This window comes from Meleagris gallopavo, chromosome 14 (genome assembly GCF_905368555.1).
Source record: "Meleagris gallopavo chromosome 14, MGAL_WU_HG_1.1, whole genome shotgun sequence".
In the NCBI taxonomy this organism is placed as follows: domain Eukaryota; kingdom Metazoa; phylum Chordata; class Aves; order Galliformes; family Phasianidae; genus Meleagris; species Meleagris gallopavo.
In genome coordinates this window covers 12011461-12038366 of record NC_139417.1, presented here as the reverse complement: position 1 = coordinate 12038366, position 26906 = coordinate 12011461, and the positions used below count along the sequence as shown (strand labels likewise).

The 26906-nt window shown below is 41.2% G+C and overlaps 1 protein-coding gene and 1 long non-coding RNA gene across 9 annotated transcripts in view; one reads left to right on the top strand and one right to left on the bottom strand.

The window, feature by feature from the left end:
• FHIT (fragile histidine triad diadenosine triphosphatase) overlaps positions 1–23634 on the top strand; it is a 512252-nt gene extending 488618 nt beyond the window's left edge. For 7 of the 8 annotated variants that reach the window (XM_031555606.2, XM_085235680.1, XM_085235679.1 and 4 more), the window contains 3 exons: positions 12820–12923; positions 19779–19985; positions 21209–21347. In XM_031555606.2, coding sequence (XP_031411466.1) covers positions 12820–12921 — 102 coding nt within the window. In that variant the 3' untranslated portion in view covers positions 12922–12923; positions 19779–19985; positions 21209–21347. Of the gene's footprint in view, positions 1–12819; positions 12924–19778; positions 19986–21208; positions 21474–23499 lie in introns of those variants that run through there. The other variant, XM_085235677.1, reaches the window with a different exon arrangement.
• The window catches only part of LOC116217177 (uncharacterized), a 130353-nt gene continuing 104844 nt past the window's right edge, over positions 1398–26906 (bottom strand). Inside the window, exon 13 of the long non-coding RNA XR_014886304.1 lies at positions 1398–26906. This is a non-coding gene — a long non-coding RNA (uncharacterized LOC116217177).

The following is a 26906-nucleotide window of genomic DNA, read 5'->3' as shown; positions in this document are numbered from 1 at the left end:
ACTAAGCTCCAAGTTGAGGGTAAAATGTTACGATATCTGGTATTCTCTGCAAGCAGTTAAAGGGTTGGAGAGAAAGTGTTCACAATGTTAGCTAAATTAAGTAGTTATTGATTACTAATATATATTCTCCTCTTATTGGATTATTTAATTTTTTTAAGAGTTCAGAATTCACTATGAGCTGCTCTCAGTGTGAGTGTCAATAGTGAAAGATTTATGCTCTGTAGCGTGCTGGCTGTGTTGCCAGCAAAGTAAACAGCACTTATAAGATTTGGGCATGCAACTCCATTTAATGAGAACATCATCTTTTAGGGCACAGATTTGTTTGTGTAAGCAAATAGGCCAAGCATATCTCTATTTGTTACAGGAATTAATATACAAAAGCAAGTGTGTTTATGTAGCTGTGTGGACAAGCACTATTATGTCTGTGTCCCTATCTGTGTCACTTCATCGTGACTTTAGTAGCTCAGAGAAGTGGCAGTGAAGCTCTGTGGCATCGCATGGGCGTGTCAGATGGGGAACAAAACAGTCCTGAAAAAAGAACTCATGTACTGTGTCACTGTGTGTCTTTCTACTGTTAATGCTTTCCTCCACAGTGAGCACTAGATGATGTGCACAGCACACGATGCCTAGCTGTAAACAGAGGTTAAAATCAGTAAAGAGTGAAACACTGTGTGGTATTTGATGATAAAGTTAAATTGGATGCTTGTAAGAAGCAAAACAGCTATGCCATATTGCTGTGGGGATGCTGTTATCTGCATATGTGTTCGTTTTTCTTAATGCTAAAATAATGCTGCAAACATACAGTGAAAAGGAAAATAATGTCAGATTTGTAATCTGTTAGAGAATGCTGCTCCTTTTGCCACAACCATGGCACAAAGCAAGAGCTTCCTCACCACACAACAAGAATGGGGAAGGGTCGTGAGGTCCAGCTGTTGCCCTGCTGCATACACAGGTTAAGACTGAGCACATGTTTGCCTGTTTTAGGGGCATTTGAGAACTCTGAGCTCATGCAGTTAGCTGTCCATCATTCTACCCATGCTGCATAATGCACCTTCTGTTATATAAGTGATCTCTATTTTAAAGTGATTTTATTTAATTATGTCACTACAGTTGTACACTGGCCAGTAAGAGTGTATTATGTTTTCTTCCTGGATTATTACATTTCTCAAGAGTTTAAAATTCAGTTTAAAATTATGCCAATTGAGCTTTTCTTTCTTACTATAAAACATTCTTTAAAATTTTTAGTGATGGAAAATAAAATAAACTTTAAAAATCTGCTGATTTTTAAGTCCTTTTTTGTCTTCGGAGTGCTGCCTAACAGATCATTCCCAAGCAATTATGACGTGGAAAATGTAGGACTTTTTAGGTTCATACATACATAGCAGGTGCAGAGTCAGTTTAAAAAAAAAAAAAAATTAATTGGTTTGAGATAGTAGCAGAAAATGATTTTCCTTCATTTATAGAATCAGAATTAAGGCATCTCAGCTATTAAATTTGGGAAAGGATTGCATATTTCAGTACTGCAGTTACTCATGTATGAAATACAGAAAAATGTTAATTGAGGTAGGGTTGTGAAGGGAAATTAGTTGCAAGTGGACTGTAGATGAGTAAAGGGATTCTTAGGATGTTGCACCTAAGCCATACTTTGAGGTTAATTCATTAAAGATAATTGGAACGTTAAATAGTTTCCTATAAGGAATTGCTGCTACAGTGGTCTAACACTTCTAACACTTCTGGTCTGATTGAATCAAATGCTAATTACTAATATTCAGATTTATGCTATGCTTATTTATGGACTGGCTACTCTGATTAATTCCTTGACTGCTGGTAATTTTTCTGTCAAGGGTAACAGACCTTCAGGCACCTGAAAATAAGGGCTGGAATGAGGAACCTTTGGAAGAGGAACTGCATGTTTCTGTCCTTTCCGTATCTGCTAAGTCTGCATTAAAAACAGGAGTGGTTCAGTGTTTTGTAGCTAATGAAATCCTTGCCAGTAACTTCAGAATAAATGCAATGTCCTCAGTGTGGTTCTCTGAATAGGCATGGCAGCTTCTTTCAACCACTGCACTCAAGCAGTTCAAGCAGATGGGCTCAAAAGGTTTGTTTTTTTTTTTTTTAAAAAAAAAAGCGCGAATTGGACAGAAGTGAGAAGGAAAGTATTGCACCAAAAAGCCAAATAAAAATCCATAACCTCTTACTGATTTCTTTTGTTTTCCTTTATTACTGTGACATAAGTGTTCTCTGCATCTATTTACTGTTACTCGGGGTCTCAGGCTTGCATATTTCATATGCCCAGATGGCCCACATCACTTTGTGAGGGATGATCTTTCTGTGCTGGCTAGGTATATGTGCCAGGTCCCATGCATGTTATCACTTATTTATTGCCTCCCTGGTGGCATGCTGTCGCCAACAGGCGTATAATTAGAATAGCTTAGGCTGGAGACCTGTGGAAAGTCTGAGTACTTCTGTAATTGGCCAGTAAGTGCTGCAAGAGTATGTCTGAATCCTCTATGATTTGTGCTGTTGGAAGCTCAGGTTTCTTCTTTCACTGACATTCTAGTTTTATAAGTAGATGAAATCCTGGCCTTTTGGATCTCATTTGTGTTGCCTTATTTGATGCCTTGTTATTATAAACAGCCCGATATTGCTTTTACGGAAATCTCCAGTTGCTTAAACAGAGTAGCAGCTTTTATTCCTCCCCTGTGCTCCCACCCTGTACAAAAAGAAAACTGAAAATAAGAATAGGAGAAAATCGTTATCAGAAACAGCTAAGCTAACAGCATAATCTGCAAGTTCTGTGTGTACTGTTATGATATCTGAAACATAATTATCAAGCTTAAGTTAATTAGACTAATGCTTAGAAAATCTGGCATGGCAGATTGTGGTAAGTAATTATATATACCGATTAAAAGATGTAATACATAGTGAGCAAAGGCAAAGGAAAACTCCATTTGATACAGTCAGTGAACACAGACAATTAAGAAGTCAAGGAGATGAGCACTGACAAAAATACTGAACTTTGTAGAAGATGATGGGCAAGATGCCGGTTTTCCAGCAGAACAGATTTTGCACAGTATCAGTCAAACACTTTTGTTTTATGAAAACCCATGCTACTGTTTCCTAACTGAAGTCTGTGAAGGGCCACTTGCTTTTTGCATTTTGATTAGCTGACGTGACTACAAGGTCACGTGCAAACAAGAATGTGACATTAGAATACTAGTTTACATATATATAGAAGTCTTGTAAATGGCTTTTCTTAAAGGCAATTCACAAGATGTCATATAAGAAATAAAGCTGTTAAGACAGTGTCTTCTGCAATTAAACGTAATATAATAATGCTTACGGGTGTGAATGAGGAAAGCCTGGGCACCTTTGTACACATCAGTACATGCACAGGATAAGCCCTGGGAACACAGAATGTGCCTTCCGGGAATTTTGATTTAAGGCTAGCTAAAAAAGGGAAAGGCTTATGGGAGAGAGGAATGGAGTGGTAGGCCTTCTGTACTAGTTGTGCTACCAAGATACCCTGGCCTGACTTTGAGTTGTATCTAAATGAATAAAATGACTTTGCAATTCCACCACGTGATGTGGCAGTACAACCTGATTTCCCAATTGGCTTCCTCAGGAACAAGTAGAAAACCTGCAAATTCCCAGACTGGCAAGCTGACATGATGCAAGCTCATGCTAGGTCTGTGCTCAGGGTATTTGATCTGCAAGTACTGGAGTTGAGCTTTTGGAAAAATATGCCACCTCTTCTCAGTTGAGCCATGAGCTGTGTTCATTTCGGCTGGAAATTGCTTTCATTTCTGTTGATATCATCATTTCCCAAGGCATGAACAAAACGAACTGAAAACAAAAAGTTACTTCATCTCTGAAAAGCAGGAATATTTTGGTTGCTTTTCCCATCTTCACGTCTTCTCTGCCTTCTACCTTTCCGTGTTTACGTGACCACCTCATCCATGAGGCTCCCAGGAGCAGAACTTACACCAATGCTGCAAATAAGTTCCAGCGAGTTTTCAAGATGAATATTTCTAAAATGGGTGTGCTCAAAGGTCGGAACATTCATTCTGTCCAAAAGCAATGATACCCAAATCTGCATATTAAATATTAATTGTTGTGCAAATTGTATCAGTACAGGATTTCTGCATAGAAACGTGGAGGTGTCTGGGAAGATGCAGCACAGGCTATGGCAACTGATTTTTTACTAGGCAGTTTAATAAGATTTTTCAATGTATTTTCATCAAAAACTCCTTTCTTCTAGTGGAAGCTATCAGCCTTAATTAACTGCACAATGTATCCAGCTAAAATTAATTTCCCCAAATTCAGTCCGTTCACTGAAATCTATTAGAGAATGTTATATTCCCAGGCTATAATGCCATCCCCACTCTTCAGCGTGGGCCTCACGTGGGTATAGCTGTGGTCTTACCCCCCAGAAAAAGAATTTGAACAGAAGGACGAGCATTGCAGCTTGAAAGAGGAGCAAATATATTCCTCCTCCTTGAATGAAGGCAGCCTGCACTCCTCCAGCCCTTGAAAAAGCCACTGCTATCCCAGGCTCAGCTTCACAAAGAAAAAAAAAAATAGGGGTTCTTGTGTTGCTGCTGTGTTGTATCCCTTGTCTGTGAGTTTTTGTTCTCATTTGATTTAGCGTACGAGTTAAGAGGTTTATCTTGAGGGACGAAGAAGCTTGCCTGGACAGTATTGAGTCGTTTCTCACTCTCCTTTCAGTTCCTTTGTTCTGGGTGCCCCACCAGTACAAGGCGCCATGGGGACCTCCTGCACAGCTCATGCCTTCTGCATCCATCCCTTGCAAAGGAAAGGCTTAGACTATGGATAACTTAGCTTTGTGAAGTTTGTGTAGTAAGATAAACTAGGTTAAAACCCATGTGATATCTCTTAAGGGAACGTCCCATTTAAGCTTTATGGCAGTACTGACTTGCTTGGAAAACTGGAAGAGTTGATTGACCATCTGATATCTTCAGTTCCGTTCACGTATCTGGGTCTAGTGTCGTATACTGCTGTTGCAGTATCAGGACAATGCAAGCCTACACTTGATTTTATAAGTATTCTAGACACTGAAGAGATGTATATATTTCTTTTTTCCTTTGCTGCTACTTTAAGAAATGAATTTTCAGACTCTGGGGCATTTGCCCTTGACAAAACTTGTCTGGTTCATGTGGCACTAGGTCAGTGGAATATCAATAGATTCTTAATGCAGTCTGTCTCTTAGAGTTTCTTTCATTCCTCAGAGCAAGAGTAAATGTCATTCATATTGGCAGGCTGTAGTGGGAACATTGAGTTACTAATTTTTAGAAAATACACACAGTTTTTAAGTAGTCTTGGTCTCCATCTTGTGTGTCCTCTGTGTCTCTAGCAATTACAAGGTTAGATATCCCTTAAGATGCTAGAAAAGATCATTTTGTTGTCTTTTCTACCCTCTGCCTCTGTGAAATATTCATGGTATGGCTCAGGTATTGGGATTGGGTTTAATGTTTCATTGCATCACCATCTGTTTTGTTGTTGCAGTTGTTGTTGTTTTTCCCCTTGGCAGGGGGTGAGGATGCACAGAGGCAGCAGCGAGGGATGCTCCATACGGGTTCAGACCTGATAGAAAGATGAGCACAAAATCTGCAGTAACACAGTAGCTCCTCTGATCCAAGTTATTTTCTTTTTAACATCAAAGTCTTTGTGGTGAAAATCTGCCATTATGCATGTAAATCATCAGTGGTTGACAGGCTCTGTGTTTCCTCAAAGGCTATGAAGCCACATTAAAGTAAGCTTTTATACTATATTATATGAAGTTCATTCATATAACTTAGCACAGGCACTGAAATAAGTCTTCTTACTGAGACAAATAGCATTATCAAGTTCTAAGGACATACTTCAGGGTATTGTGGTGGCTCGATGGCAAAGGACAGCCCAGAGAAACTAAAACCACGGGGGGTGGGGGAGGACACAGAGCACTGTGGTGGCATTGCCTCAAGTACTCAAGTCCCTTGGCCATAGCCAACCACAACCACCCCAATGGTGGTGGCACCTCTCTGCCCACCACACCTGGGAACAACCATTTTATTTTAACTGTGGAGTTTGGTCCATAACATTTTGCTAGGATTTTTTCAAATTCTTTTTGATCTTGTTCTTTTTCAGTATTTCCCTCTTATTGCTGTTGATTTAAATGTCATGACATTTTAAACATGACTTATTATAACAAAACAGTATATAAAACAATATACTGCATAATAAATGCAGCCATATTTTTCAGAGTGAATGTTAAATGAGAGCAATTTATTCCTCAACCTATTTTAGTGCCTACTTACTGGATGGTATTGGCCACTTAAATCCTGGGGAGGCAATCTTGGAGGCAAGGTAGCCTTGTGTGTGCCAGGCTGAAAGCTAAAGAAACATCAGAGGGGTGCTTGGGAGGAAAAGGGCATCCTGGGGACGGAGCTGCATCCAGGAGAAGGCAGACAGCCCTGTCCTAGGGAGGTCTGCTGGCAGGCAAGGGGTCCCTGAGTGCTCCTGGAAGTACACAAGCAGGCTTTGGAACTGCAGGGGTTTGCCTCCAGCCTGCAGCATGTGTCAGTTCTGACATCTGAAATCTTAAAATCTTCCTGCAGTCAGTGGAGAGAGTGACTCAGAGTACAAGCTACTCCAGGAAATGCTGATTGAATGTTGTTTTTTAATTTCAGAGAATTGTGGGGCTGGGAGGTGGGGAGGAGAGGCGGGGAGGTTTGCTCAATAGGAGCTGTTGGGTTGGAGTAAGCTCATTCACCTGCCAAGCAGAAATCTGTTCTCTGTTCTGGCCATTGTGAGCTCTCCCTGCAGTTCCCAGAGATGTGAGGAGGAGGGGAGGGCTCCCCAGGAGTTGGGGGCATGCTTGTGTCCCTGCTGTTTGCTGAACCAGCTCAGCGTATGCTGTAGGACCTGCAGCTGATTTCTTTTGTGCAGGAGGAAATGTACAAAGGAAAACTGAATCAACCTCCCTAACACAAATGTGTCTTCTTTGGCATGCCATGAATCTTACTGAGTGTGCCTAGGCTATGGCAAATATTTGTTTAAAGTTAAGAGGATTAGCAGGGGAAGTTCTGACTTTGAGGCTCCCTGAGCCAAGAGCCAGAATACATCAGGCTGATACGGGCACCCTGAGGTTATCTCCACTGCTGGAACGGGACATGCACATCTCCCTGCAGCTCTGACCTTTGAGGAAAATGCTTTCAGTCAAGTAATACATGCACCTGCATGAAATTTTTGAATCACTGACTCTATCCTTGATTAAAGTGCTTTTTCTTGATTAAAAATAGCCTTTTTCCAAATGAGTAATGTTGCATGGCAAGCTGTGCGCACAGTATAACGTTTCCTTCAGCATTACCACGTTGATGACATTGCCACTTCTTACCCAGGACATTGTGCAAAACATCTCTCTCTTGTAGACAGTTCTCACTAGGAAATGCTTTTAGGAAGTGTCCGTCCCCCCGTCCCCCCCATCCCTCTTACCTCATCTTTCCAGGTGTAAAACTGGTGACATTATCTGCTACCTGGAAGGATAACGGGCAACTTTTTCTACTTAAAAACGTAGTGAAATTGCAGCCAAACACATTCGTGGGTTCTTGCCTGGATTCATATCAGACTGCAAATAGCAGTTCTCCAAGTCTTTGGCAGGACTTCTAACCCTGGTGGATATTCCTTCAAGTATCTCCTTTGTAATGTACTCTCTTTCCAAGAATTTTATCTTAAATGGAGCCAAACTGGAAGTCCATCAAGATTTCAGCTCTTCAGAGTACAATCTGTGTATTTCTCTGAACAGCAAATGCATTTTCTGTACAGCCATCATTCTGCTTGTGGTTGATTTTTGTCTCTTATCCTTTAAAAAGAAAATTGCTCAGTATATCTTTTTTTTTTTTTCTTTTTTTGTCTTTTTTGCTGTCTTTGTTTGTTTTTTTTTTACAGAATTGTTGGAAACTTGCCCTTGTAGTGTGTATTTTAGCAAAGCAGTTAAACACATGCGCTCAGGGTTTTTACTTAACCCTTCAGTGTTTCCACAACATTCTCTTCATTTAAGTGATTTTCTAAAAAGCACATGGTTACTCGTGTCCATATGAAGTACGAGGTTCTAGTCTTTCCTCAAAGCAAAACAATAAAACTGTAATATATATATTACATAATTACAACCATTATGACAACGATTTGATAAGAAGTAGAAGTAAACACTCTCTTTAAAGTATGGCTTTGATGAACAGAGATTTCCTACGGAAGGTACGCTTTGCAGGGATAACATCGGTAGCCGAGGCAGCAGTGTGTTTCATGAAGTGGTGAGATAACTGTAGAAGGATTTTTCCAGGAGATAGTTCTAAAAATAAATAATAGCCACCAATGCAGGAATGCAGATGTCCTCAATTTCTTCTTCATTTCCTTAAGGTACTGGTATGTGACGCAGCAAGTAACTAATACCCCCAAATCAGAGCTTTGTTTCATGCATGTGCAGATATTGATGTAACAAAATCTTAAGCATAATTGGCAATGAGAAAGTTAGTTATAAGATGTGATTTTTTATTTTTTTTTTTCCAGTGTTTACTCGAAAATAAAGCAAGTAAATTACAGCACTCTTGAAGCAGCAATAAAATATGGAGGCAGACCCAAAGATGCAGAAAGCTCCCAACTGCTGAGGCTGCTCAGGCAGGGAGCAGGGCATGCCCTGGGCTGGAAGTACCGTTGTGCCCGTCACGTTTTCATTTTAGGTTGCTGGTTGAGTTAAAACTCAAACTACAACCAACCAAACATATTTGGGATGGAAACAGGAGGCACAGACCAGCAGAAGCTTCCCACTCCCTTTGGGAAGACAGCAGAGGTTGGGGAAAGGGTACAGTATAGCAGGAGTTGCAGATGATAGCAATGACAGTCACAGTTAATTACATTACAGGGAGAGGTGAAAATGAAGTCTTACCAGGAGGATGTAAGCTAAATAAAAAGAGAAAGGAAGCACTGAGGGAAAAGTGCCAGGACAAGCCCAAGGAGAAAAGGGCAAAGCAAGCCATTCAGAAATTAAGTTTAGGCAGAACAAGAGGAAACCAGCATTGAGGTCCTTAATATCACCAAATGGCTGACAAGCCATGGGTGCTGGAGGAAGAGAGATGTGCAGCAACCCTTTCTGCCTCCAGTATCTGGTTGCCAATGGAGAGAGGAAATGGGACTTTCCTCTTTCTTACAGTTCACACATTAATGTGGTACTGAAATACTTGCAGATTTCACCCAAATGTGGGCTTTCAGTAACAAAATGATGTCCCTTTCAAGCAGGTCATGACAGTATCCAAAGGAGTATTGATATTAACAAACGATGCCAGCAGGGTGATGCCTGATATCTGATCCAAACTGCTGGCAAATATTAGTTCCTTTTTCTGTTTTTCAGCTGTGGGCTTTGTCAGCATTGTATCATGTAACTGATGGAGCAGTTGGGTTTTGTTGTGTTGAGGTGGTTTGGTGTAATTACTCTCTACCACTATGAGTTTTCTTGTAGTTAAATGTGTTGGAGGTTATAAACTCTTAAGTATCAACAGTAAATATTCATGGAGAGTGACAATAGTGTTAATTAGCATAAAAGCCTTTTTCCCCCAATACTTAACAGAGCTAGTACTTTGTTAACATAGGTTGCTTTTCTGCTGATGTTATGACAGAGGTAAAAAACACTACAATACAGATGTTATTTCAAGCAACAGCCAGTCTTGGACCTGGGTTGACCATAGCCTGCTGCAGTGTGAATTCTGGGCTCCGCAGCAAAGGGTGAGAAGCAAAGGTTCCCCAATGTGAATGTGTGATAAAACAGTACTGCTTTTCCCTTAAGAATTGCAGTGATAAAAACGTAGACCATTCTCCAGCACTAACAACTTTAATAAAATAACATAAAGCACAGCTGTCAGGTCTGCCAGCATTTCACACTGGGAGACATGAGTGAGAAAATGAACGCTTTTCACAAGCAGAAATATTCAAAGAGCTTCGCTGTTTACAAGTAATCAAGACTGACAGTCATAGATTATTGGTGGAAGAGCATTTTCTGCTTGAGGTGAAAGAAGGGGATAATTTATCAGGAAGCCCAAGAAGTCAGACATCAGTAATGATCTACTTGAAGAAGGGCATATCTTAGAAACAGTGCATTTATTTGTACTGCGAGGCAAGAAGATGTACTGTTATAAACGAGAGTCAGTGCTTGAAGAATGTTGAACCAGATACAGTGTGTAATTGGGGCAGCTGCGATTAGAGAGCTGACTAATGTGCATCTGTATTTGTCCAGAATATTACATATGCATATATATGCCTTTCCCACCCTGTCCTCTCTCTTCAGAGGTATGTGAACTGCACTAATCTTGTTGCTTATCCTTTTGCTAATTCTTCCATTTTTTCATCTGCCCTAGTAATACAACAATAGGTCTGCATTTGGTTTCAGAGAATTTAGGGCTTCAAGTGTTAGCAGCAGCATATTTGTCTGTTTGGTGTGTAACCTTTGTGTAACCTTTCTTTTACATTTTTATGTTCCCTCATGTGCCAGCAGTTTTTTAAGTGGTAATTAGCAGAAAATGATCTGCAGCTTGTGACTGCCCTGTCCACTCACTTCATTGTGTACCCTGGGCTGCAGTGATGCAAGGCTCCATGTAGGCAAACCCTGCTCCCAGTGCTTCTGCCAAGCCTTGCAGAGGGAACTGCTGTCCAGATACCAAGAAAAGCTGCTTCCTTCCTACAGCATGGAGGGAGTTGATTATAGTTACATGATGAAGCTCACTTCTTTGTAAAATACCACAGCAATTCATTCAATACACTTCTGTTTCTTTGAGCAAGCAACATTAAAATAAAAGCTGAGCTAAATCCCTACCTTATTAATCTCTGTACAAGTGAGTTGGCTCTTGCCTGAATTGCACTAATGGGATTGTGAGGGAAAAGAGCAGCCAAAGACATTGCTAGAAGTTAAGCAAGGAGAGCTTGAGGAGCAGGGGCTGGCCTCCCTCGCCTTCGAGCTGTTGCTGCTATGTCTCCTGCTGACACCAGGTCGAATGAGCGAGACTGCTTTTTTAGAAAACCAGCTCACACCTCAGACAGACAATTGATTTACCACCACTTGGCTCATCCTAGTGCGTTGTCTTGTGAAGTGTGAGCACTCACAGTGAATGGGAAGTATAAGGTGATGTGTGCTACTTCTCCCATTGCCAGCTTAGCTGTGGTACTCACATGCCATATAGGTTCCTACAGTGGCAGAACTGATGTATGTTGACCGTGTATACAGTGTACCTGCTCCTGGTATGTAAATCTTTCTCCATAATTCTGTAGCATTATTACAAGATGAATTTATGACATACCTAGAGCTAACATAACAATGAAGATTAGTTCTATACTAGTCAAACAGTAATACACTTTAATTTGCCTACAGCTATTGTATCATATTGGCATGAAAGGAAATAGCTTTCTAAAGCAGCTTCATCTGCTGAGCTGAAAGAAATCTGTACTGCAGAATGTAAAAACGCACAGGACTATAGCTGGCAGCAAAATTCAGAATTGGAGAAACAGAGCACAAATAAAAGTGTGTATGAGTTGGATATATGCTAACAATCCTAGTTTATTGCTAAACATGCCATATACAGTAATGAAGCTTGCTTGGCAGGTACAATATTGTTTTGTCTTTGTTTCTAACTGCTTCGTCTTCTGAACTAAAATTTGCCCAGGATTAAAAGGTGTAAATTCATTTAGCTTCCAGCTTTGTTTGTGGCATTAACAATGAGTTGATATTATAATGTTTTTTAGAAGCATGGAAGCTGTTAATATAATCTGCACTTGTCTCTGTACCCAGAGACACACTAGAAATCTCAATACTTAAGCAATTAACGCAAATGTTTCTCTTGCCTGCTGTTAATGTAGTCTTCCCTTGATGAGTGGCAGAAATTCTTTGAGTGTACATGTGTACAAATAGGCACTCGAGTGCTACCACATAATATTTGCCGTAAAATAGGACTCTCTTCTGGAGAAGCAGTAGATGGGTTTGAAATTTTCAGGTCTGCTATAATGTCACTTAATTCTTACTACATATGGCATCTTTTTGCAGGTGTATTATGCAGCTAGATTGAAAAATTAACTGTTTCACAACTTTTGATCTTTTTCCCCATTAAATCTCTGATGAAATATAGTGTTCTTAACAGAATTTTCCTTTCTAAAGTAGGGCTGTACCTCACTTTTAAAGCAAGGGCAAGGAAGGACTAATAACTTGCATGCAGGGAAGTAATGTATCTCTTCTGAAAAGTGCTGGTATAAACTGCTGATGGAAACAGCTGCAGTGGGGCCTTGTTATCACAATAGGTCTTTGATGAGAAAGCTAGCCCCATGGGAAGAGGAAAAAGCAGAGAGAAAATTTTACATGAATTACTGACAAGGTGTCCAGGCAGCTTCTGCCTGGACCACTCCACCAGTGTAATGGGCACTTCAAGCTGCCAGAGGGTTTGTTATCCTATTACCTACCAGCTTTGCATCAAAGACTCACGAGGTATCTGATCATCAGCTCACAGAGGTGAACTTTGTCACTGCCTATTACTCATCCTGGCACCCTGTGTTATCATCATAAATCCTTCAGAGCCAGTTAGCCAATCCTACTGCTGTTGCAGTCCAAAACCAGTAACCTTCACCCTTCATCTTTCTATCTCCATGTCTCTCCATCCCATAAACCCATGGAATACTTGGATAGTTTCAGTCAGATGTGTCTTGCTTTTGACAATAGAACTCAAAAAAAAAATAAAATAAAATAAAAAAAAAATCAACAAGCTATTTTTTTTCTTCTTCTCTCAAAAAAAGTTGCAGAGCCATGACAAAGAGGATTCCCCTGACAAGTGGAGGACAGAAGAGGAAATGGCAGCTGAAGCAGCAATTCTGAAGAAGTATTTTCAAGAAAATTAAAGGTAATGGTTAGCACATCACCATACTCCTGCAACACGCAGAACTGTTCAATTCTCTCTAGGCTTCTTAAGGACAAGTGAGACTACGTAGAATGGAACAGAAGAAATGAGAGCTCTTAGGTTTGTGTTGTTCCAAAATGGGCACAGTGCTCCAACAGTAGCTAAAATAACGTCCTCATCCTTCAGCAAGAACCAACTTAGAGCTTTTAGTTACCAGAGAGCAAAAGAATAACACACCTGGAAATCAGAACTGTCAGTAGTTACTCCAGATGAACGCCTGTCCTAAGATGTCCTTGTTCTGCTTTTAGAACAGAAAATAGCCACCATGATACCTAGACAATGAGTTAAAAACTGCTGTGCTTGTGTACACATAACAGATACCAGCAGAATTCAGTCTATAGAGTGGTACATGCAAATGCTAACTTCTTCCTGCACATCTTAAATCATCTGATCAATTCAACATTCAATATTATGCCTGCTGGAAAACAGCCTGTTCTGCTAAATTCCTGTCGGCCTTAAAGGAAAAGAAATATGTGTAGGGGAGAGTAGAAAAGAGAAAACACTTGGCAAACACTAACATTGGTGCTCTAGAAACAGAAAGGTTTTCATTTTGTACCCAGAGTCCCAGAAGCCAGATTCTTTCTGTAGAAATGAACTGGCCCCCAGAGAACAATATGAGTTATGCTGGGATGTGTGCTGCAGCAGTGATGCCAAAAGCTCCCTCTCCCCTGTTCCCCATATGTTGTTTGTCACCATCCAGCACTCTCATTTCTCTGTCATTTCTGACTTTCATATTTTTTCCTCGGAAGAACTAAAATCCCATAAATATCTCTTTTTTTCTGCCTGTGACTCACTGCTTGCAGCCCAGCTTGAAAAATCTTGAGCTCAGCTACATGGCACACATGGCACCTGTGCGTGACAACCTCATCTTCTCTGCAGTTCTGTCTTCTCCATTTGGGCTGGTTTACTGGACTCTCTCCTTCCTGTTTTTCACTTGTGTGATGACTGCAGCAAAAACACCAGCTTCTCCAGGCCAATTAACCATGGCAGCACCTCTGTGGGCTGGCACAGAGAAAGCTGTGTAATGCACGTCATTTGCAGGAGTAGGGGAAGATTGTCCTCAGCACCTGGGACTGATCCAGTTGGGCACATAGGGAGATGAAGGGCCAGAAATAGGGTTTGGGCTACACAGTTAAGTTTCAGCTGTGACTGTGGGATTTGTTTGGAGATGAGCATTTCTGAGAACCAGAAAAGTGGGTGACTCGGGCAGAAAGACCATATCCTTAGATAATACATATGCCAGCAGTCCTTTCTACAAACAGAGGCATTATGTAATGCTTCATCCATGGCATGAATAGTATTCAGAATGTGGTGGGTATGCCTGGAGTTTAGAAGGGTTTTTTTGGTTTGTTTAGAAATGAATTTGAAGTACATTTACAGAGAGGTTCTCAAGAGAATTGGAATTAGATACCCACGTATTAGTCATATGTTCTTAGGATCTCCTGATACTAAGCACAAAGCTTTATAGATGGAATTGGCTTGCAGGAATGAATTTATACATGTGGCAGGACTTTTATTTCCATTTATTGTGAAAATAAATCAGTGTGTCTCTGCATGGATGACCTCTTGATAAGTTCTCCATGATATTAAGGTCATTACCTTTCCTAGAACAGGCTGGTAAATTAAATCTCAGCAGCATCATTATCATGAGAGTATTTTGCTTAGTACAAACAGTCCTTCCAACCCGTGGTTCCCAATGCAAGCATCACTGTCAATCTATTCTCCCTGACATTGTTTTGCTTCTGAGGTTTAAAGCTCTGAACCTCTGATAAAGGTGTATCTGAGCATCTTCTGAATTTCTCAACCTTTACTTACTCTCTTAACCTTGCTTCTAAAATGATGAAGATTGAAAACTCTTGGCAAATTAGCAAGGTTATATGCATTCTCCTTCAAAGCTATTTTTGTTTTTCACCTACAGAGGATTTATTTTGCCATTTATAAGTTTACCTGGACACTGTTTGACTTGAGCTTTTTCATGCAGCACAGGGAAAGTCAGAAAGAGCTGAATGTGTGTGTTCTGGAGCCAACAGATGGCAATTTTTAAGGTCTCATGCATTATTTTTCAACTTAAGTGTTATGTTCAAGGAATCCCAGCTCAGCTAGATTAGCCTGGACAGACTGAGCAGTGCCTGAGAGCCTTCCTAGCTGCCCTTACATTTATCACAAGTCCTTCACCAACTGTCACAACTCCTGTGTGACTTGATTAGGTACAGGTACACGTTTTTATCTGTATGTATAGATTATCTGATCAATAAGGACTTTTAGATGACTTTCTTTTTCATAAGAAGCACTTGAAAAAGGTAAGAAGCTCCTGATTCTTTTCCTACTACATATGCTGGTGCTGATCCCACTTTGGTAGATAGCCATGGCTGAATCTTTACCCAAATTGTTGTAGATATCCAAGTTGAAGTTCAGTGTCACTCTGAATAAGGACAAGAAAAAGAAAAAAACTTTCTATGGAAAGAATATTTTAAATGTCATTGCTACTGTTAGCCACTCTTGCTTAATGGCACCAAGATTTGACCTCTTCAGGTGCTGTTTCTACACCTGTGCTGGTTATGTTTGCTAACTGGTATCTCTTTTGAGGTAGAACCACGAGGAAAGAGTCCTCTCTCAAAGGGCAATATTTGATGCAGAATCTTAATTTGCAAGCTTGTTTTCACTTCCACCTTTAACATTTTTCTGTCTAGAGCTAGCTGTTTTGATAGTCTGTTTTGTGCATTTTAAATCATGGCACACATGACAGCCAAAAGGCTAAAGATTAAAAGGGTTACTAACCTTCAGATAGGATATGAAGAATGTTTCTCTTCAAAGGCAGTTTCAGTGTGCAGTGTGGCTTCTGAAGAAAGAACCAGGCTGCACGAGTGTCAGTAAAAGTTTTCCTATTTATGTGCAATTGCAGTCATATTTCTATGCTGCTGGAAAAGTATTCAGTCTTAAGTATGATGTCAAAATGTCCCTTTGCATAAAAGGAGATTGGCAGTGATATTCCATTGCCTAGTGCTTTTTGAGCTGCAAATATCCCATAGCTTTTAATTGCTTAATCATCTGAGTATTTGTCATCCAACATGCAAAATTCATTTTTAAATCTCTCAAAAATAATACAGGCTGCACAGTGGTGCAGGATTTCTAATGTCAGCTTTACCCTTCATCCCCAGTCTGGCAGTGTTTCTGGAGAATATAGTCTATTAAACTTTGTCAGAGAATACAAATTTTATTCATTTTTTTCACCCCACTGTGAAAGAGATGATCTCGTTCTTTGAGAGCATTCATCCTGCCTCATGACTACCTCTTCTGTACCAAGATATCAGCATGCATGAAAAGATGCTCTTCTATTGACTTCAGCAGGGAAATTACCACCGTTAGCAGCAGCTGACCAGAGGGAATTTAAACTGGCAATTTGACTCGCATCTAGTCTTGCTCCAGCACATCTGATCATTCATGCTGCATGTGCAACCATGAGCACCAGAGCAATCACATCCCTTTCCTTAAATTTAGACAAGTGTGACAAGATGGCTCAAAGAACCTCTCCTTGGCAGCTTTACTCTAAGAAAAGCCCTCCCGTTATTTCTGGCACTTTGAACTAATAAAACCGCAGAATGATGATTATGCCTTGGAGTGTGTCCACCATGCCAGCACAGAAAGTACAACATGCTGTGAATTCTGCTGTGGGGAATAGCATCAGTGGAGGTGAGTGCCCATCAGCTGTGGGAGCCTTGTTTCATACACATGGCAGTTCTTGGAGTGCTTACACTGGAGTAAGAGTTGGTGTGCCGGGTCTTGTGGACATCCCCAAGAGCGTCACTGAGAGCTGTTCATGGCTGCACTTAGGAATTGTTTGCATATAATCCTGAAGTAAACACACATCCTAGTAATCAGCTATAGACATTGCTGCACTCCAGCCTTAAGTGCTATTAATTATATCCCCCACTCAGCAGCATCCAAGAACCATTAATTAGAAAGCAGGAGCTGACAGTTTGCTTGTCTGTGTGAAACTATTATGACCTGAGAGTGAAATATAAGCTTCAGAAGAAACATGCTTTATGAAGGTCACCTTGGAAAACATCATAACAATCTGTCAGAACAGAACGCCACACTCCGTGTGCGTTTTAGAATGACATTATGCTTTAAGTAGTTGGAAATAGCAAAGAGAAGATGGATCGGATCATAGAGTCTGTGCTTTTTCACCCAAAACTTTTTTTTTTTTCTATAGTGAGTACATATAAAATAATCTTTTTATCATTTCAGTGGAATGGAAGGAAGGTTAATATCAACAGAAATTCCACAGACAAACATAACGGGGCCCTTACTGGTATTTTTGAAGTGTAAAACATCCACAGCCACCACTTCTGTAGCAGGAAGGTTTATGCACAGGAGTTAAATTATCTCTTCAAGGGAAGATGTAAACAGCCAGGAGAAATGTAGTGACTGAGCATAGCAGTAATACCCACCCTAGAAAGCTCAGAGCAAAGGCTTTCCCCAAGCCAACGTGGTATGTTAATGCATGGCAGCTTCAGCATCAAAGCAGATAATTCTTCTAGTTGAAGCACGTCATTATTCTTATGGAAAAAAAGCTGCAACAGAGTTAGCTGTGGTTATGAGTAAAGTGCCTTCCTCTTGCAAGAGGCCACCATAAACATAATGTTATTCTCACACTGAACAGAGCTCTGTTTTGAGGATGTAAGTGGTACTGTGCTAAAAGTTGTATATCTCGTTCTCTGGACTTCCATTTCCCTGTAGGTGGACATTTAATTCAGCTGTAGAGTACAATGAATTCCATACTGCACTGCTTGGATCCTGCAATTACAGCTACAGCAGAAATGTCACGGCCAGAGACACAGGCAAGATTGTGCTGCATAAAGGCAAAGCTGCAAATGCATTACTGTTAGCAAAGGAAGCTGATGGAAGGCCAGATGTTCTCTTAACTTGCATATCCAGAAGCCTAAATGCTTACCTGAGCTGTCTGTCAAATACCAAGTATTTTTAGTGTGATTTGTTAAGCACTGTTTGTGAGGAAAATGGAGAAGACAATGCCCAGCTTCAAAGAAAGGTGATACCAACTGTGGTCAAGGACTTTTCTACCTGAACTTATGCTAAAATGATGCTAATCCCTTGCCCCTCAAAGCTGCAAAAAGATGCATTCACTAAGCAGCCAGACCCTTCTTGAAACCAATTCATAGAACTCGTGCGGAGTAATTCACAGGCTGCCACCGAGCTGTCAGTCAAGAGGTGCATACAATGGGTACTGTGGCTTAAAATGCCATGGAAAAGGGGAAGCTTATGTTTCAGTGAGAAAAGACAATCAAACAAAGAAGTGGGTGGCAGGGGAGTTGCAGCCTCACAGCAGCAAGAATCCAAGCCCTGCATGCAGCCTGGGGAAAGAAGTTCAGAGGCCATGCCCCTGTGTAATGCTTGAGAACAGCTTTGTGTTTAAGAAGCTGATACCGCTTTCTGAGTAGTGAAGCCAGCTCTAAGCATGGTCTGAAGGCACAAAACTGAAGATCCCAAGCAAAAAGTCTACTTCATGCTGAATTATTAGCAAAGGTTTGTATTGGGTTATCCTATTGCTGTAGCTGCTGCATAATGAAACAGCCCACAAGAACATTCAAACCTGAACATGACCTTGAAGCTTAAGAGCTGCCTTTGTGTTTCTGTACCAAGGCTGTGAGGGTGGAAAGGCAATATAATTTCTCTGGTAAATAGCTGTTTGAAAAAGGAGAAGTGTGATGGACGTTGGAAATACATTGGACTGAGTGTATTTGAGGCTCTGTTGTTTGCCAGGATATCAGTCTGTACACAAAAGGCCAATTATGTGCCCCATTTGTGCATCCTGGGCTAATGCAGGCCTCCAGTTAGTGCTGCAATGACATGACTTTGTGCATGGAGTCAGCACATGGTGCTTACTGCTCTACTCAGCTGCAGTTGCCAGGCTCTCAGCATTTCTTTGTTTCCACCTGCCTGCTGTGGCAACTAGTACAGGTCTTCTTCTGGTAAGGCCCACTATAGGATGCGTAAAATTGGAGCAGGCAGGGAAGAGCATCCCAGCTCATACTCCAGTGTCAGAGACAGCTGAAGTCAGAGTAAGGACCCCTCATCATTGATGTGTAATGCCTTAGCATTACCTAGGGAGTCCCGCAACAGGGTCAAGATGGGTGAGGATATACAAGAGATGATGATTTTGAAAGAGCATTTTAGGAGCTTATATAAGAGATCAGGCACTACAAAGAAAGTGTCTTGCATGAGATTATTATAGCAAAATTGATTTGAAGAGTAAGAAGCTGGATTTGATGACACAAGATACCCTTTGTAATCCCTCGTTCCTATGACTAGCAGTCAACAGAGCTGTGCACTGTGTTACTCAGTGACATCAGAGAGGTGCTTCACTTCATGTTTGTTTTCTGTAAAATGATCTCGACCTCTTTTGGAGTGCTTTGAGAGTTAGGAATGAAAAGTGCAATGTGAAAGAAAGGCATTAGTATTATATGGAAGTGAACTTTATTGAAAAAAGTATATAATAAATCAAACATGCTTCTCTTTCTTACTCTGATATATATTTTTAAAGTAGTTGCATGTGATGGTTTTCTCCTCTTCCTATAGCGCAGGCTATAATAGGTGCTGAAATGTGCTGTGTGTGGATTTAACACTGAACATTTCCTTCTGCATTTTGCTGTCAGTGTTTCCTGATGGAGCACACTAATGAGCACCCAACTCGTTAGTGATAAACAGCCTCACATTTTGTCTTACTAACACACATCAAAGATACTATTGTATTTAACTAGTGCATTTGATATTTTTCAGGTAACAACGTGTCTGAAAAACATCCTGTGACATAAGGAAGACCTCATTCTGCAGTTCTCAGCAGCCCTGGAGTTGCAGCTGAATGATTTTATGTTCTACAAATAAGGGATTCTTCAATGAAAAATTTTATTGGACCTTTGGATATCATCAAGGATGAATTTCAGCTAAGACAACTAACAGCGCTGATTCAAAGTACTGCTCTGAGTAGTAAGTTGTATTTTTCTGAATTGTGTACTTGGGAGCAAATCTTTTAAAATTGTCCCCTGGTCTAAATTGAAATAAAGTGCTAGAATAACTGGATAGCTGCTGTGTTTGGATACATTATAGAGTGTTTACTCCGTGTTGTGCTTTTTGAGATTCAGTTATTGTACGTAGGCTATTGTATCAAAGAAAAATTAGATCCTTTAGCAGTGTGACATTTCATAAAAAACAGGGCTTTGTTGTAGACTAGACAAGATAAACTTGGAGAGGTACTATTCCACCAGATAAGATAGCAGAACAAGAAATTTGTAGCCCTTCTTAAGATCTTTCCTTTGTCTGTTGTTTGTAATGCATTGTCACAAAGGTTTTGGAGCTTAAGGCAATACAAAACACTTCTGCAAATCAATGAATATGTAAAGCTGCTAATGTGATAGTCATCGCATTAGGGTTAGACTGCATGAAAGTCCCACTTGCAGCAACAGAACAGACAACGTGAGCAGAAGCCACTCGTGCGGAACGCTCCCTTGGCAAGAAATGCTGTGTTCAGAGCCCTGCGAAGGATCCTAATAGGTTAGTCATTGATTGCTAACACGTAATGAAGAAAAAAGAAGTCAACAGATGGGAGAAGAAATGAGTCTGCAAGATGTGCATGAAAAGAGCACCCACCATCTTACTCTTGAGCTGGGGGGAAGCTGCAGCCAAAGCTTCTGTGTCCCCTGAGTGTTCCGAGTCCTTCAATAAGAGCCACACAGAAGGGGGATGTGTAGTGCAGGGTTTACTTAAACACCAGGGGATTTTAGGGTCAGGTCCAAACCAGAGTCAGGCAGTGCTTTGGGTGCCTAGCAGCACAAGGTGTTAATCATTCCAAATGTTCCAAAATAGTCTGCCCCATAGAGTCACATTCTGACTTGAGAAATATGAAAATACACAATGGACAAATATGAATGCAGCACAGTTTTCTCCAATTTTTTCCCTAAGTTTCTCTGCACTCTACAACACAGAGGAATTCAGCCCATTGGTTTGAAGTATCTCTGCTGGTCAAATGTAAATAAAAACACTAGAGGAAAATTGCTGATTTTAATTCCAGATTTTACTTAGTTGCTGTTAAAATATGGCTTCTGAAAAGCAGGTTTGATTTCAAAGATTTACCATGATGTGATGTGGCAACCCATATCTTTCATTAGCCCTTTGAAAAACTGTAGCTATTGTAATGTGATTTCTTTTTCCAGGCAGAGTAAATGAAAAGGCCATTCTGATGGTTTCTGCGCTTTTTGGACTCCGAACAAGGGCTGACTAAACAGGAAATGAGATCAGGGAGCAAGAGGTGACAAAGAAGAAAAACTGAGCAGACAGGCTGGCAAATGGGCCAACATGAATGGTAGCCCTTTTGCACTTAATATTTAAAGTATCTGTGATTTTGTGAAGGAAGAAAACAAAGACTGCTCCAGTGGGAAAATGCTAAACGGAAACTCGAGCATCCATTACGTTTACAAGGTATTTCCAAACCTTAGGGGTTTCCTATTGGAAATTCTCTATTAATGCTGTAGCCCATGACGAGCAGGCGCTGTGCCAACCGTTTTGCATGGGGCTGCTGAGCAGATGAGTACTGAGCTGTATGGAACATTTCATTTGTGTAAATGAGGAGGCCGTCATCACAGCACTAAAGGTCCTGTTTTTAAAAAAAAGCCTCCTGTGGCATTATGTACAAAACAACCTATTTATGCTGCATGAAAATATTTATGTGCTGAGCTCCAGCTTTAAAAGGGAATTTGCAAAAGATGAGGGATATGAGAAAGGATTGGAGTGAGAGATAAGAAGAGATTAGAAAAGGCAAATCATGAAGTACATGACATCCTCCAGCAGTATGTAGAGTCAACTCCACTGCCCATTTTTAAGACCTGAGCTTTAAGGATGGGGTCTGAGTCATTCATATCCTTCCTGTAAACTTTTCTTCACCCAGGGCATTCTATACAATGATACAAGTTGCTGAAAGTGCAAGGATACCCTGTGCTGAAAGCATTGCCGGTCTTTGTAACCCATGCGTTTTGTTTCCAGCCTCATTCACTTGTACTTACGCTGAGATTTGGGTCATGTCCAGCATGCAGCATGCCCAGGGCTTGCCTTTAACTGTGCAATGCTGCAAGTTACTGAGCTCTCCCACTGAGAAGAGAAAACATAGGAAAAATCAGAAAGGTGAAGAGCAGCTTGTTGTGCAGGGCTTAGGTGGACATGGTGCAAATAGAACAGTCCCAGTGCTGTGGCTTTCTAATGAAGGGCAGAACTGATTGTGCTTGCTGTTAATGGCTTGGGACCATGGTCCTGTCTTTATACACAGGCAAATTTTCTATGCTTTTTCCATTAGTAAAAGTTTACTTTGTTGAAGTGAGCAGTTCCTCCATGGGGATCTGATGACTATGCCTGCATGCCTCTGTTTTCATTAGCAGAATAGCTGTGTTTCAGCTGCGTTGCTCTTCATTGACTTTGTAGGAACAGGCTGGGAGAAAGACGTGGTTCCAGCTGCCTTCTTATCTCTGCTCACTTTGAAACAGAAATTGCAGAAAAGCTGTCTCTTGCACCATTAGTCCTGTAAGCAGGAATACAACTAGCTTACTGGAAGTGTGCATAGCAGCCTGTCTGAGAGCACCGATCCATTGGGGACACTGTTGGTCCATGGACTTGGGTCCTGCCACACCAGGCAGCCCTGACATACAGTCCCATCTGAAAGCCACCTGGCACCATCTGCTCACACAAAGATTTTTAGGGCAGGGCAAAAACATTAGGAATCAGCTCCAAAGGCTTTGGCCTGGGCCTGTGTCATGTTATGCAAGGTTACAGATAACCATTCTTCTGCACATCACTTCTGGGGAGCTGAGGTCAGCTTTGGCTTGTGACAGCACCCTGAAGGGCAGTTGAGGACTAAATGTGCCCTGAAATAAATTCTAAAAAAGTCACACATGGTCTGTAAAGCAATAAAAATCAGTGCTCCGGTACCCAAGAGCTAAAGGAAAACTTTTAGTCTTAACTACATAGACAGCAGCAGCCATGAAAGTACCTAATTCACTTCAATCTCAGCTCTCTGTTTCCTCTCCACTTCCCATCTTTACTGTCACCATGGTCGATGGCTGCTAAAAAGCCTTGTCCTGCTCCTGCATCTAGTTCTGAACAAACAGACCAGCAGTGCTGGGAAGGAGGAAATGCTGCTGCTCATGTAAGCTGTCCTGAGTGTTGGCAAAGCTGTGAGTTTTGGGACAGAGTGATGTATTTCAGCTGTTGTGAAATTCCTGAATAATCAGCTCATCAAAAAATATCATGCAGAGTTCCTTTACAGTCCTCTCTAACTTACCACCTCTCCTGCCAATAGCTCTGTAGGGTGACCACAGCCTGGCACAACCCATTAACAGAGCTCTGCACAGTCATGAATAGAGCTGGCTGGAAAATGCAATTTTTCTTCTTAAGGGAAAAAAAAAAAAAAAAAAAAAGAGTCTATTGGGACAAGAGTCTTTCTAGCTTTGTATTTCAGGATGAAGATTTCATCTACTGTTCCCTCCAGCACCCTCCTCTGTTCTCTGTGCTCATTCCTCCCCACCCCACTTTTTTGGAAGGCAACTCCAGGAAATTAAGAATCTCATTTCAAGTGGCCTACTGATGAACTCCTGTTAGCTCCAAGGTTGGGAGTCTTGCTGCAGGACATGCAGCGACCTGCTGGCACCTTCTCAAGGCGGTACTTCTGGGTGATGTGCTCTAAGACCTGCACTTTTTACTACTGCTACTCAGTCTCCTGTCTTGAAGAGCTATTGAGCAGCTTCAGAACCACTAAACATGAGGTAATGGCCTTAAGTTAAGTTAAGTTGCACCAAGTTCGTCTTGAATATAAGTAGAATTTCTTCTCAGAAAGAGGTGATAAGGTATTGGAACAGGCTGCCCAGTGAGGTGGTAGAATCACTGCCCCTGGAGGTGTTCAAGAAACATGGAAATGTCACTAACAAGAGAGTGACGTGGATTGGTGGGGATGGGATGATGGTTGGAGGAGATGAGGTTAGAGTCATTAAGGGTGGAAAAGACCTCTAGGATTCTGTGACTCTGTCTCTGGGGGAAGGCAGGACTTGGAAGACCTCACCTGCTCCTCAGCATATGGTCTACTGCCTGTACTCTGAGAGGGTGGTCCAGTCAGGGCCCCCAGGGTCCTCATCAGTGCCCACTTTTACTCACACAGTGGGAGATACACACAGTACGCACACACAAAAGCATGCTTAAAACTCAAGCTTCTTACATAATTAAATATGTTGAAATAGCCAACAAGCCATTGAAAAGCAGCAGAACGTCACAAAATGGAAGCTGTTCCTCCATTCTCTGCTCCAGCAGCACAAATCCCCACTGCAGAGGAAGATTTATTAACAATAGTCAACCTTCATTTCAGGTATTCTGCCTTTTGTCCTCGTATCACAACATTAACATTATCCCCACATAATTTTGTGTATTTAATTTTACAATAGACTGTGCCAGTGAGCACTGCCTGTAAATATTTGATCACTGCCATTCCTCTAGGATTATCTTATCGGGAGTAAAGATATTAAAATAGAAATCTTGTCATGTTACTGCCTTTATACTTAGAGCCTGAGAGTTGATTGACAGAAAATGAACTGCCTGAACTAGCTCTAAAGCGACTTTTCATTGAGAGCTTCAATGCCAGAGGCTATAGAAAAAAGGTAGCTAGTCATCAGAAAATAATGCCTTGCTGTAGTTACGGAGCTTTTGTACTAAAGATTAAAAATATGAACCTACTAGGGATATTTTTTACAAGTGTAAAATGGTGGTGGGTCTTTTTGTATCTTTTTGCTATCTCTAATGAGCCTTAAGAAGAGCTTTCCCTTTCCTCCCTGTACTTGAATATTCGATGCAGCCTAACCGCAGCTCTCAGACACGGGCTGATATTTTGCAAGAGTAAGCTCTTGACTTATCTAACCTACAAAATTTATTTTACATGACAAAATGTTTTGCAGGCCAGAACTGAATGTTCCTACCTAGCTTGGAATATCAAACCACTATAGATAAGTCCAGTTTTCTATTGATGGCCAGTTAAAACACACCAGTAATGCAGCTGTAATGTTACAAAATTGCTCTGAAATTGTCATGTGTGTGCAGATAAATACAGAACCATTCCCTGAGGGCTCAGCCAGCCTGTGTTCCTGCACAAATCAATGAGAATTTTGCTGGGGTAAGGACCTAAGCACCAATTCAGGAAAGAGCCTAAGCACGAGCAAACTTTAATCGCAAGCTCTTGCTCCTTAGAAATCAATAAAGACTTAAGCTAGGGCTTAAGTGCCCTTTTTTTGAGGGGGGTGTGGGTTTGCATTTGCACAGGCAAAGAGCTAACAATTCCCAGCATCCAGAATAAATCTTGCTCTGTCCCATCATGATCCTAGAGAGCAGGAGGGGCTGGTTGATTCACAGATCTGTCCCATTGCAATGACAAACTGTAGCCACTGCCATTAAATCATTCCAGCCTTTCACGATGGTGACAAAGTGTGAGTGTGGGATGACCACAGTTGGAGTGGCTGGAGGAGAAGTGCAGCCTCGAGCACTGTGCTTGGGCCAGATCATTGCTCCCACTTTCCTTCCCCTGTAACATGAACAACTGTATGAAATGAAACTAATTGGATGCTAAGCAACCTATTACCATGCTGACATGAGAGGGATTTACATGGGTGACTCCCATTAGCAGTAATGGGTGGTCCCCTTTACTCTTTCCCTGGGCTCTCGATGCAGAAAAAAATTGTCCTAACATTTCACTTACGGGAAAGGTCAAGAGCTGTGGTTTTGTTCAGTGCACTCGATATATTCAATTAAAATATACTGGCATGTTCATCAGCTATTAACTGTCTTTGCAATAGCTGTAATTAAACAGATGCTTAGGTGGGAAAGGAAATCCTTCAAGAGGTGAGCAGGAACTTCCCTAGTCACCATAGTGGGTTTCTTCACATATATTGACTCAGCCAATGAGACTTTTCCTTTCCTTGCTCGTGGAGTAAAGGGGTGTTTTGCCCCTAACAGCCACCATTTCCCTGCAGGGATGTGAGAGTAACGGATTGGCATGGTCCCTTCCCAGCAGGAGATACACAGGCACTTGCAGGTATATCACATAAAATTTCACTTAACATGGATAAGAGGGAGAGAGTATGAGAGAGTTAACAGCTGAGTATTGAGCAAACTCAAGTTTCACAGACTTGAGCAGCCGGTGGCCTCTGATTCAGTGGGCTGTAGGGAGTTAAAAGCCACACACTTTGCTTTGAATTTTCCTCTGAAGGGACTAAAATGAAGGAAAAAAAACCCAACTAGTGCAGAGGAGCAAACTGAAGGAAGCAAAAAGTAATTACTCAAGCCAACTGGTCTAATTATATAAACAGAGCAGAGCAATCATTGGCACTCTAAAGACGGATAGTGGGGAAATGGAGACATAGGAGAAAATAACACAGGCTGAGGAATTAGTATTCCTCGTGCTGCAGAAAAGTGAGTTATTCGCATTATGCAGACTTGCAGAGAGATGGAGGCAGAAAAAAAAAAACAGAGCTAGAACATCCAGAAAGCCAACAGGGAGGAGTTGTCACTGCAGCGGAGCCTGGTGTGATGCCACCTCTGCTGTTGGAAGGAAAGGAAGGGAGAAAGGGGAAGGGAGGCAAAGGGAGGGGCAGGCAGGCAAAGGCAGGAAGGTGGCAGTGCATAATAGTCAATCAGGTCTTCACCAAAGTTTAACAATTACAGTGGTTGTCAATTGTAAACTGCCTATGAAAAGTATGCAAACATTGACCCCAAGTGTTATACTGAGAACATGGAAATTAAAATCATCTGTCTTACTTGATTCAGAGCCTCCCACATAGCAAGGTTGGTATTTAAGGAAAACCTTGGCCAGACTCAGATTGCTTCTTTCTG